Source organism: Thunnus albacares, chromosome 4 (assembly GCF_914725855.1).
Source record: "Thunnus albacares chromosome 4, fThuAlb1.1, whole genome shotgun sequence".
Classification (NCBI taxonomy): Eukaryota; Metazoa; Chordata; class Actinopteri; order Scombriformes; family Scombridae; genus Thunnus; species Thunnus albacares.
Genome location: NC_058109.1, coordinates 19,067,822 through 19,080,437, shown reverse-complemented (window position 1 = coordinate 19,080,437; position 12,616 = coordinate 19,067,822). Strand labels below are relative to the sequence as shown.

The following is a 12,616-nucleotide window of genomic DNA, read 5'->3' as shown; positions in this document are numbered from 1 at the left end:
TCACATTTATTCTTTTTATCAAAAAATTCTTAAGTTCAGTGTCAGAGAACACTTCATTTTCTGCTCCATTGTTTTCCAGACATGCACAGAGTGTGTCGTAAACAGTACAGCATCAAGTCCCATTTAGCAGCGCTTTATTCAGATCAGCTGCAGCTGGGCTCATGTACAAATGTAGTGTCAGTTAAACACCCTGTTAAACTGAAACATGCCGTTACATAATTTCGCAGCCCCATATGTAGTATTTTCTCTTCTCATATATTTGAGCACATGACCGGGATGATACTTGTGTGTTTCACCCCTCAGGAGCGGCAGCGTCAGTGGACTCACCCTGAAACTGATCAAGGCGTCAGTGATGGAAATGCTGGACACTTTGTCCGATGATGACTACGTCAACGTGGCTAGGGTCGGTCTCTGCTACACTTACAGACTCATCATCACTGATTCACTGTTATTTCACACTTACGTGTTTTGGATTTGTTGAACTTGTTTCCTTAATTTCAGTCCATATTCCCATATTTGAGCCCTGACTGTGTCTCCTGCTGTGTTTCAGTTTAACGAGAAGGCAGAGGCGGTGGTGCCTTGCTTCAAACATCTAGTCCAGGCAAACGTGCGCAACAAAAAGATCTTCAAAGATGCAGTGCAGCAGATGCAGGCTAAAGGCACCACTGACTACAAGTCTGGATTTCATTTTGCCTTCAACCAGCTGTTAAATGTAAGTGACATATTGATTCAGATCAAGGTTTCCATGAGCTTATTCACTGGATTGACCAACCCAGCTGTTCATTCTCATTAATCCCCTTTTTTATTTTTTTATTTTTTTATTTTTTTCAGAAGACAAATGTCCCACGGGCCAACTGCAATAAAATAATCATGCTGTTCACTGACGGAGGAGAGGACAGAGCTCAGGACGTCTTCATGCAATACAACTGGCCCAATAAAACGGTTGGTTTCCTCTCATCATCTCACCATAACAGACTCCTTTAAGCCGCATGCAGCGTTTGAACAGGCGCGCTGTGTTATCTAGATTTCCCTCTGAAGACTGTGTGTTTAATTTTCTCTGTTATCTCTTCCTAAGGTTCGAGTATTCACCTTTTCTGTGGGTCAACACAACTATGATGTCACACCTTTACAGTGGATTGCATGCACGAATAAAGGTGAGCCGAACCTCCTGCAGCTCATTTTATACCCCACATCATAACTGAATTGGCCCAGATTATCTAAAGAATAATACTACAAAAGGTTTTCACAAGGTAAGACTGAAGTCTTCACTTGCATTACAACAAAATAATGTACAGAGTTCATTGTTGGCAGAAACTGATTTAAGTGTTCTTACTTTTTTGGCCTTGTCCAAACACTTTAAAACACCGGTAGATAATGAATGTTTCGTGTGTAAAGCATCAACAGTAAACTGAATAAATGTGCTTTAGCTTTGCAGATAACTTTTAAATTCATTGCTTTAATATGTCCACTAAATCTGTTCTTTAACATGATTAAATGTGTACTTAAATTAGTTAATCAAAGCTTAGACAAAATAAAAAGTGCACTAGGAACAAATAAATAAATAAATAAATCACTGAACTGAATGTACACACAGTACATACTGTGCTGTACAATGCACTGACCATAATAATGGGCCTCACTGTCAGATCTGTGAGTGGGCCAGCGTTGCTCACATCCATTTCACTCATGTAGCAGATTTTTTCTGAGCTGAGAGCTAACATCGATCTCTCCAGGAGACCTAAAGTTGGTGCTCGTACAGGGACAGTGACTTACTGGCACTGGAATACTTGTGCACAGGAGTTGCCTCTTGATCATATAGAGCTGTTCTCCTTTTCTGATACAATAAGCTAGCTGAGAGGGCAATGACCCTTTATGAGTTGAAATAAAACAAAATTGTCATCTGATTATATCTATCCTGTTACATTTTTACCAACTAAGCAACATCAGAATCCTCAGACTGTCGCAGATCAGCACCTCCATTAAGTGAACTTCAAAGCAACACATGCAGTCAGTGTATTATGAATAATGTAATTTTATGAAATACATTCATTACACATGCTTTGTTATTGAATATTATAGCCTGAGTCATTTAAGCACCTTAAAAGACTATTTCTGTTGAATTCTAGTATAAATGTTAATAATCATTGGATTGCATTGTAGAACTAAAGCAATCATTCACTATTTCCTGACATTCCTGACATTATAGACCAATTGATTACTAAATTAATTGAGAAAATAATAGATGATGAATAATATAATGTAATAATTAGTTGCTGAAACATGATGGAAACCAGATCCTATATTAAAAAAAGAAAGAAAGAAAGAAAAAAAGACTCACACAGACATTGTTTTTTCTGAAAACAAATGAGGTTATTTGGTGCTACAGGAGCTTTTAGGTTGGACTTTCTGCTGATCTAATGGTCTTGACCGAACTGTATAAATACAGAAAGCTCAGTTTAAAAGCTCCGTGGTATTCCTCTTTAAGCTTCCTATCTGTGGGATTTAAGTGGCTGAGTCACTGGTCTAGTAACATCTAGTGAAATCTGGAATATTTATGAGCACCACTCCTGTGTTTTCTAATAGCTCTCGCTCACACATGCTCTTCCTCTCTCTCTCTCTCTGTTTGTCTTTTTTCTCTGTCGCTTGCCAGGTTACTATTTTGAGATCCGTTCCATCTGTGCTATAAGGATTAACACCCAGGTGGGTTTGTCTAGTGCCTCCGACACAGCTGATCCCCGTTCTCTGTTTCTCCTTCTCCTTGTGACGCTCACTCACTCTGTAGAAACATCTACTTCCATTTGTTTGCACACCCACTCTCCCCCCGTGGCCTGATGTTGTTTGCTGTTTTGAAGCTGCAGTTGATCACATGCAGCATCTCTGTGTTTTGTCAGGAGTATCTAGACGTGCTGGGACGTCCCATGGTTCTGGCAGGAAGTGATGCCAAGCAGGTCCAGTGGACCAATGTGTATCAGGATGCTTTGGTGAGACAGCATGACCCCATTGGCTGAGTTTTATCAATAAGAAAAGCATCAAACATATATACACACTGAAAAAAGCTAATCATTTATATAACGTGTCTTTGTAGGGTCTTGGCATGGTAGTAACTGGGACTTTGCCTGTATTTAATCTCACCATGGATGGAAACTCACAGGTAACAAAACTGGAAATAACAAGACAGTTTTTATGTTTGCATATTGCAGGTTATGGTCCCTTTGTCTTTTTGTATATAATAAATATCGTAGCAGACCAAACCTATAAAAATTAATAGTTAGACATTTCGTGAAATTTGCTTTCTTGCCGAAAGTTAGGTGATAAGATTGACAACTCTCATATATGTACAGTAAAAATGAAGCGGCCAGTTAGCTTAGCTTAGCATAAAGACTGGAACCAGAGGGAAACAGCTAACCTGACTCTGTCCAAAGTTAACATCACTCCCGGCAAGAAAGTAAAGAAGCGAACTTCCCAGCTATTCCTTTAACTCGCTGTATGTACTGATGCTGTTTTCTTATCAGAATCAGCTGATATTAGGTGTCATGGGAGTAGACGTGCATCTTGATGAGATAAAGCGACTCACACCACGTTACAATGTAAGAACACTTTTTTTTGTATATTTGTACCCTTGATGGACAATACAGACAGACACATGATTGCCATTCCTCATTTTTTGTGTCCAAAACAGCTTGGAGCCAATGGATACATATTTGCCATTGATCCAAATGGATATCTTCTCCTTCACCCTAATCTTCAGCCAAAGGTGAAACATACTTTCACTGCGGGATAATATTCAGTTGATGATTAGCATGCTGCTCTACCTGTTTTATGTTTATGTAAATGTATTTTTCCCACTTGACTCCTCTCAGCTTGTGAACCTACCTGAGCCTGTGACGCTGGACTTCCTGGATGCAGAGGTGGAGGACAGCAATAAAGAGGAGGTGAGCACTTAGTGCAGGGTGGAACTGAAAAGCTTCTGGTTTCAGGCATTTTCTGTTCCTTGCTGTTGTTAAGCTCACGTTTAAAGTTATTACCAGGCCAGCGAACAACATTATCTGCCTCAGGTGACTGAAGGCCCATGTAACATGTTTTTATAATATGTTTGTGGCCGATAAAAAAATTGCTTTGTGTTTTCATTTTCTAGATCCGGCGACAGATGATTGATGGAAAACCAGGAGACATGCAGATCAAAACTCTTATCAAGTCAATTGATGAGGCAAGTAAATCTCTCTCTTCTCTGTAAGTCTGACTGTAGCTGTCATGTAGCGTTCACTAACATGTCGGATAAACTGTTCAATTGTCCTAATGCTTCAGTTACAATACAGTTGGTTACCATTACATTTTACCCATTCGCTTCATTGTAGTGATGGCAGACCCGGTGACACACATACTCACAGATTTACAATGTTGTGTCCAAAGAAGCTGCTCGAACAGTTAAAACAAGTCTTATTTACCTTTATTATCCAAACTACCTATTTAGAGATGAGAGGTGTAACTGTAGGGCTGCGTTTTAGGTCAACTGCATCCTACTCAACTTACCACTGCACACAACTTGCTGCTTTTGCTCATTTGTTAGACTATCATAGTGATGTGCAGCATACTGAATGATGAGATGATGAGACAAGTGCTCTTCCTGTAGGCTGAGTCAGAAAGTACCTCTGCTGTGCAATAAATGAAATAATAGACATTTAAAGTAATCATTTTCAACTTTGGCTGTACGTTTATTTCTGAGCAAGTGGTTTAATAATTGTGTTAAAAGAGCACTTCACCAATTTAGTGCTGCATTCCTGTAACACTGTTGGACAGAAGACGGACAGTTTAAAAGAAATGATCAAATTTGATAGAGAAGAAGCAGAGATATTGTCTTTTTTATTTCACCCATTCTTCTTCCTTGTCAAAGGTGGCGCCTACATTACCAACGATGCAACTCAACTCGATTGACTCCACTGTACATATTCAAGTGTGTTATGGTAGTAGAGGCTAATGTAGCCTCAAGCAGAGATGAGTAGCAGGCTGCATAGGTCTGGTAACATCACTTCTTTCTGACTCCACAGCCCCAGATTTTTTTTTTTCCCATTTTCAAACTTGTAGTCTTCAGCCTCAACTGACACTGCCTCAAGTGACATCAGAATTTGCACAGCTCCCATACAACCTTTTCACATATGCAGTAGTACATATGTAGTAGTACAGATGTTGAAGTGTAAAATTGATTGAATTCCTCTTTAGAGGCCCAATCCTTAATTTTCTGACAGTATAAATGTTTTCACTTTATAAAGTGAATTTGAATTCACACATTTCACACACTATTAGTTGATAAAACCTCGTCATCTTGTTGAGAAAACAATCTCAAAACAAGGCCCTTTTAGTAACTGTTCTCTTGAAGCTGGTGATTAAAATTGTATCAACTGATATGTGAAATAAGAAGAAAAAGAAGGTGTAAGTGGGTAAACTGTAGCTCGTTTACTTTGGTATTTTTGACTGAAGTGTGTGTCACCTTTATTGTAGCAATACATCGATGAGGTACGCAGGGGTTACACATGGACTCCTATCAATGGTACAGATTACAGGTGAGTGGCTATAATTATATGAATCACAAATAATAACCAACCAGCTGCAGATGGATGAGGACTGTGATGGATTCACTCTGTACAATTCAAAACAACCTTCCTATCTGTGTTTCCTCATTCATTCACCCATCTACCTGTTGTGATGCTGCCACCTGCAGTCTTGGTTTGGTATTACCTCCCTACAATGAGTATTACATCCAGGCAGACCTAAGTGATGTGATGCTGCAGCTCCAGTGTGAGTACCTGTAGGCAGAGCTTTCAAATCTGTTTTAGAAAGATGAAACACAGAGATGAGATGAAAAACCTATCATCATCCTCTTTCTCTGTTACAGATATGCAGTCGTTGCTGCCCAGCTCCTTTGAATCATCTGGACATGTGTTTCTGGCTCCTAGGTGACTTTTCTTTTTCTTTCTCTCTACTCTTTCTCTGTCTGTAACTAAATGACAGGTTGTGATTTATTCCTGTCTCTTTGCAGGGAATACTGCAAGCGTCTCCAGCTTTCTGACAACAACACACAGTTTTTGCAGAACTTCCTCTCTCTCATGCTGGACATTTCCCCAGAGTCTGATGAGTGTGAGTTACACAAGTGTAATACAGCTTTTAGTGGTATTTTTGGCCACTGTTCAAGAGACACAGATGCGATTATCTGCAATTCTTATTGTCTCAGGTGACCAAGGCCTCATCCACAACCTGATTTTGGATTCTCGGATTATTGGGCAGCTGGCCTCACGCGTATGGAAGAACAAGGACCTCAATTCGTGAGTTGTTGCTCTACACAGCATTCCCTCACACTGTTCACTGTGGCGAAAAGCTTGCCTTTCAGAACAAGACGACTCATACAAAACAGAACTTGCTGAGTAAAAATCCATTCTTACAGGTACGGCTTCCTGGCTGTATTTGCATCCACAGATGGAGGAATAACACGAGTTTTCCCCAACTTGTAAGTAAGATTAATTTACTCATTGGAGCAGAGAAATATGGAAGTAATCTCACACACTTAAAACACTGAATGCTTTGTGTTATGTTTGTACAGGGCCTCTGAGTTATGGGATGAGGATCCTGAACCCTTCAATTCAAATTACTACAGACGGAGCCTCGACAACAAAGGTTACATGTTCAGAGCTCCATCTAGAGCCTGTGAGTAACTGAGCAAACCCATTTTCATGTGCCTGACTTCAGTTTGTACAATGAGGCTTTACTGTAAATGTTGATTAAAGTGGCTATAATCAATAGTTCATAATACCAAAGGCTCAAATGAACAAATAACTATCACCTGACTCTACAGTTTCCCCTCAAGTCTACGGAACTTTATAGTGTCTTTTAGCCTATTGTTTTGGTTTTGTGGCCCACAACTTTACTGTTTTGATTCAGTCTCAGGGCTCTCATAGCGCCACTTTGGCTGCAGCAGGCAGCTGTTTTCAGCAAGAAAAGCTCAGCACCAAACTTCAGGGGTCCATTTCTTAAAGCAGGTTTAGTGAAAACTCAGAGTCTGTTAATTCTGAAATGAGTTTTCCGTTTCAAAAAGGGAGGTAACTCAAACCAGAGAAAGAGGGGTAACCTGTTCCAGAGAGAGTGGTAACTTAAGCTCTCGGTCAGTTACCATAGTAACAGACTCTATGAACCTAACCTGGTCGGGACCAGGTTTTTCTCAATGAACCTCGAGTTTCTCTCTGTCTCTGCCCTCTTTCAGAGCCACACACTCCATTTGATTTCCTCATTCATTCAATCAGCAGGTGAGTTTCTGTCATTAAAAAAAAATCAGTGTCAGTATATTAGAAGTCCATTAGGCACAGTAGGTGGCGACTTTTTTCACTAACATGGCATGTCCCTTTGATAATGATCTTGTGGATGAAGGTTCAGCATTACTGCGCAGAGAATTAAATATTCGTCGGGAGATGGTTATCAGACCACGCATAGATGTTCTAGCATTTCCAGACAATTATCTTTTTGAGCGATACCGTTTCACGTCACAGTCCATCATCTACATACACAACCTAATCCGTCCATACATTTGCAACATTTCCAATTGTAGTCATGCTCTCACATCCCAGATATTGTGTGTTGCACTGCGTTTCTTTGCAAACGGAAGTTTTTTGTACAATGTCGGAGCCAGCCACTGGCCTTCCTAAATTCTGGCTTAGGGCCAGCTTCTCTGCCTCCATTAGAGGTGGCGGTGCTGGGCCACCACCCGTTTTACGGGCATCTGCCTTCTTTCTGTTGGCTGAGTAGAAGTCTGTGTTAGTTTAAATAGGATTAATTATTTAACAGAACATGATATAGATGAGAAGACATTTATGTGTGTGAAACCAGCATTATGTTGAGGATAAAACAACTGCACAGTCAAACAGCCACTTAATATTTACTTTACAATGTAAAACAAAGTGAGGTACCCCCATGAGATAATGCTTAGGTTTTACCTGTTTGAACAGTGTTTTTATATTTCATCCTAAGCTGCTGTCAAGTGCGCTTCTCCCTCGTGGGATTGCACCTAAATGAAATAAATGAATAGTCGACCATTCAAGCAGTTTTCCCCTGTAATATTATTGTGATTGCAAAGGACTACATTCAAACTTACGCATTGACCCGAGCAGCAATGTTCTCCCACGCCGTGTCCCTCTCTTTTGCAGCTGCAGTGGTGTTGCACTTCTTTCTTAAAACATGTTCAAACTCACCGTATGAGCGCATTAAGATTTCTAGTTCTAGTGGGGCGAAAAACGCAGCCCTCCTCTTCCCTGTTGCCATGGTGACTCGTTGAATCGGGGCACCATTGATGCTGGCTTTTTATAGTTGTGGTGCATGCGCTTAACTCCAGGTGAAACTACTCCGAGTTGATTAAACTGACTCAAATCAGCTGTTCTGGAGCCGGAAACTCAGAGTTCCCTATCTCAGAGTAGATCAACTCAGAGTTCAGGATTAGACTCAGAGTTTGTCGAACCTGCTTTGTGAAACGGACCCCAGGTAGACAAAGTTAGCGACTGGCTGGTAAACGCAGTGGAGCAGTTAAAGAGCCACATATTTCCCTCAGGACTGGTGGAGACCAAAAACAGAGCTAAAAGGAGAGTGAATATTGAACTTACATTTGCCAGGTGGCCAGAAACACAACTCCAATTGAATGATAATGTTGCTCTGTAATTGCTGGATGTGTAAATAGGCAACTATTTGCTAAAAATTTCACTACATCAACTTAATATCTTATAATATGTCAGTGTTGTGTTTAGAGCTTGTTTATGTTTGCCCCCAAGTGGCCAAAAAATTAGTTAGTGCAGGTTTAATGAAAGAGACGTCAGTTTATTGAATGAAACTTTACTATAAATGTTGATTGAGTGACAAGGAAAATCTAATTTTAAACAACCCTGACCCTGAGATGAGTTTGTGAGACAAGATGATGTCACGATCTTCATCAGGGATTGGAACTATCGCAAGTGTCATCGTATGACCTAAGTGTGTCTTCTGGCAGGGGTTACAATCACTCCCCCATATACAACCATGTATTACCACGTAATCAGTGCCCCACACTTAGGTCACATGATGAAATGATGATAATGAGCTAGTTCCAGTTGCTGATGAAGACCGTGAGATGTGGTTGAAAGCTTTGAACCTTGAGTTGAGGTCATTTTGTCCCACATCCTCAACCCAAGGTCACTCAGGTGTTTGTCGCTCAACTGCAAAATAATACACAATTTCAGTCAAACATTTAAAAAAAGATAAATTCAGCATTCATATCTATGTGACATCAGACTATGACCTCACATCATGTTTTGTTTCTGAACAGCCTTGGACGACCCTGTAGGTGCAGAAAACGGCACAGTTGGAATTGTGGTTAGTTCAGCTATAGAAGTTAATTTAGGAGGCAAACTTCTCAAACCTGCAGGTAAGAAAACTACTTCTGAGCCAACTTGATGAGATATCTTGTGCAATGTGGTACAACTGCTTTTCCTCTTACTACTTGCTAAAATGCTGCTTCTGGCCTCTTTGTCACTCTCTCGTCAGTGGTTGGAGTGAAGCTGGACTTGGAGGCGTGGGTAGACAAGTTTAAGATCCTGGCCAGCAATGTGTCAGACAATCGTCAAGGCTCACACAAGGTACAGCACAATGTGGCAATGATCCTTAATCACACTGCTTTAGACTTAACTTTAAAAAGTGACATTATTGTCTCATTAAACATTTTTTTAAACAGTGCGGACCATCCAGGAGTTGTGAGATGGACTGTGAAGTCAACACTGATGTAAGAACTTTTCTTATTTCACACAACAAGTAGACTGTAGCAGACTGACGTTTGATAAACATCACATTCCTGAGGGTTGAATTTGTTCTGCAAAACTAAAAATACATATTTAAATGTGATTCACCCATGGCCCTTGATTTGTGTTTTGAATGTGAATCCACAGACCTGCTTACAGTCTGTTTGGCTGTGAGTTCAAATTTTACCTTGTGAGATATTACACTCATCTTAACCAGTCATTTGCTCAACAGGGAATCCTAAAATCTAATTTCCTTAAAATATTCAAAAACTGTCAGTGGGGTGAGATAACATGTTTACATACAGTACATTTTCATATACTCTACATGTAATAAATGTGTACCAGCATGTGTGAACATTTTCTTTTTACTTAAGTTTCGTACACTTGCCTGGAGGTTTTTACAATCTGCTTTTTCCTCTTATAAGATCCTTTTCTGCTATTGTTCAGTGCTGTGTGTGCAGCTCTCTTGATAACTGCTAACTGTGTGGTCTGTAGGACCTCCTGTGCTATCTCATAGATGATGGTGGGTTCCTGGTTATGTCCAATCAGAGAGACCACTGGAAAAAGGTGCGTCTGCGTGTGATGATGAGCTTTCTTTTCTGTACCATCTGCTCTGTGCTTCTAGTAGAAAGTGCACTATGTGCCTTATTTGAGTATGTTTGTTGTGTGTTGTTAAAAGAGATGCATAGCAAAGGTACCAATCAGGCTTCCAGGGACACAAACAGATCTTATTGATAGATGCTGTTGTTATTGCATGTTTTGTATCATGTCTCTCTCTCAACTATTCAACTTAACTAAAATATTCACAAAGCATCTTCTCAGTTCAGATCAGTTCATTTATCACTGTAGGGCCAAATGAAAAAAATATACAGTATATATTGTAAACAACCATGAGTAGAAGGAAACAAGTGGAAACCAGCAGTAGGGTTTATGTTAAACCACTGTGTGGTGTTATTTCTCTGATGCACTTTTTTAACTTCACTGTAACTGTCTTTCCTTTCATTCCATCACAGATCGGCCTCTTCTTTGGCGACGTGGACCCTTACCTAATGCACGCACTCTACAACAATTCTATCTTCACTCGACGTCAGTCTTTCCACTACCAGTCTGCATGTGAACCGGTCAGCAGCAGCCACACCGGTGCAGCACCCAGAGGCATCTTTGTGGTAAGAGGTCATTTAGGTTCTGGGACATTTAATAATTTGGTTTAAGATGATGGAAGAGTCTCGTCCTAACTATTCGCTGTTTCTGCAGCCGTCCATTGCTGACATCCTCAGCTTGGCCTGGTGGACGTCCACATTGGCATGGTGAGACTTTGTTGACTGCAAATCAAATGACACCGAGAGCATGCGAGGTGGCCTTTAAAACAATCTTAACTGTGTCCAGACTTCTGCACATGAAAGCAGGAAGGCAACCTTTTTTTTGATGCTTGTCAGCTGCCGCACTATGCTCAACTATTTTCAGTTCAGTGTTATTGTAGCCTTGACATGTGTTTGCTGTTATTTATTGATGTTTCCAGAATGCACTTTGTTCTTTAATAAGGTGCAATGTGATCACCTCTGCAGGTCTGTGATGCAGCAGCTACTGTATGGACTGGCATACAACAGCTGGCTTTACCAAGGTGGATTTGTGCATCTTAATGCAATCTTTCTGTGTATGTGTGTATTTGTATGTGTGTGTGTGTGTGTGTGTGTGTGTGTATGTGTGTGCACATAAATGTCTGATTAATTAATTAATCAGTGAATCTATTACTGAATACAATTTAAGGTTCATTACTTTCTATTTCTATTTTTTTAAGTGATGAAAATCTGGGTGAAAGTCCTTATTGAAAATATAATTTACAGCACAAACGTGTTTTAACCATTTATTTTTTGTACCTACTTTAGAGGTTTTCTCCTATATTTTTCCACTTGCTGTTCTTGTAACAAGAGGATGTTGTTGAAGTATACAATGTGTTCTCACCAGGAAAGTGTGAAAACAGCAAGTTTTGTACATAAAATCTGGGTGAAATCAGTGTAAACGGATCTTTTAAAAAGTCTTAAGTCCCAGAAAAAACTGAAAATGATAATCCTTAAGAATGTTTTATAAAAACTATATAAAATGCTAAACTTAGATGTGTGTTGGCCTTCTAGATGATGTCCTGGTAGAAGGTTTTGAGACAAGGGAGAGCAGCTGTGTGACCATCCAAAGCCAGTTCTACTTTACAAACACCACCAACTCCTACAATGTGCTGCAGGACTGTGGAAACTGCTCACGGTGTGTTTTTCTGGAGCGTCAGCAGAATGTGTTCAGAGTCTGTATATTTTATCATACCTGTAATGTACATACAGCACTCTGTGGACTAGATATCCATCACTGTCTCCAATAGGCTGTTCCACGCAAAGCGGATAGAAAACACCAACCTCCTTTTTGTGGTCGCTGAGACGCTTCCCTGCAGCTCCTGTGAGATAGAGAGGCTGACCCAGGTCAGGACAGAGTGTATCCTTTCACATACTCAGCACATATGTGCTGGAGGTGCAACCTCATCCATCTTGTGTGGCAGTAAATTTTACTGTTACCTCCATAACTAAAGACAAACAGTCCAGGAGGAGAATCCATGTGAAGTACTGAGCAACGCACGGTATCGTAAAGGCCCATCTTCCTGTTTTGACTACAGTGCCTTAGTAAGTAGACACAGTATAAATGCAAACATGCAAATTATTATTTCAATTGATTCCTTAAATGAATTGTTAGACATTTAGGGAAATACACTTATTTACTTTTTTGCCATTAGCTAGATAAGAAGATTGATACCACTCTCATGTTTGAACAGTTCA

At 40.1% G+C, this 12,616-nt stretch overlaps 1 protein-coding gene across 2 annotated transcripts in view; it reads left to right on the top strand.

Moving 5' to 3' along the window:
• Nucleotides 1–12,616, top strand: part of LOC122980120 (voltage-dependent calcium channel subunit alpha-2/delta-2-like) — a 38,999-nt gene that overhangs the window by 20,488 nt on the left and 5,895 nt on the right. For both annotated transcript variants that reach the window (XM_044347850.1, XM_044347851.1), the window contains exons 10-37: nt 304–403; nt 551–712; nt 832–942; nt 1,076–1,154; nt 2,651–2,700; nt 2,892–2,981; nt 3,086–3,151; nt 3,513–3,587; nt 3,680–3,754; nt 3,861–3,932; nt 4,136–4,207; nt 5,497–5,558; nt 5,717–5,793; nt 5,891–5,951; nt 6,035–6,132; nt 6,227–6,317; nt 6,437–6,499; nt 6,593–6,696; nt 9,332–9,430; nt 9,550–9,641; nt 9,737–9,784; nt 10,296–10,367; nt 10,814–10,966; nt 11,055–11,107; nt 11,366–11,421; nt 11,933–12,056; nt 12,169–12,278; nt 12,381–12,463. In XM_044347850.1, coding sequence (XP_044203785.1) covers nt 304–403; nt 551–712; nt 832–942; nt 1,076–1,154; nt 2,651–2,700; nt 2,892–2,981; nt 3,086–3,151; nt 3,513–3,587; nt 3,680–3,754; nt 3,861–3,932; nt 4,136–4,207; nt 5,497–5,558; nt 5,717–5,793; nt 5,891–5,951; nt 6,035–6,132; nt 6,227–6,317; nt 6,437–6,499; nt 6,593–6,696; nt 9,332–9,430; nt 9,550–9,641; nt 9,737–9,784; nt 10,296–10,367; nt 10,814–10,966; nt 11,055–11,107; nt 11,366–11,421; nt 11,933–12,056; nt 12,169–12,278; nt 12,381–12,463 — 2,398 coding nt within the window. The remainder of the gene's footprint in view (nt 1–303; nt 404–550; nt 713–831; nt 943–1,075; nt 1,155–2,650; nt 2,701–2,891; nt 2,982–3,085; nt 3,152–3,512; nt 3,588–3,679; nt 3,755–3,860; nt 3,933–4,135; nt 4,208–5,496; nt 5,559–5,716; nt 5,794–5,890; nt 5,952–6,034; nt 6,133–6,226; nt 6,318–6,436; nt 6,500–6,592; nt 6,697–9,331; nt 9,431–9,549; nt 9,642–9,736; nt 9,785–10,295; nt 10,368–10,813; nt 10,967–11,054; nt 11,108–11,365; nt 11,422–11,932; nt 12,057–12,168; nt 12,279–12,380; nt 12,464–12,616) is intronic.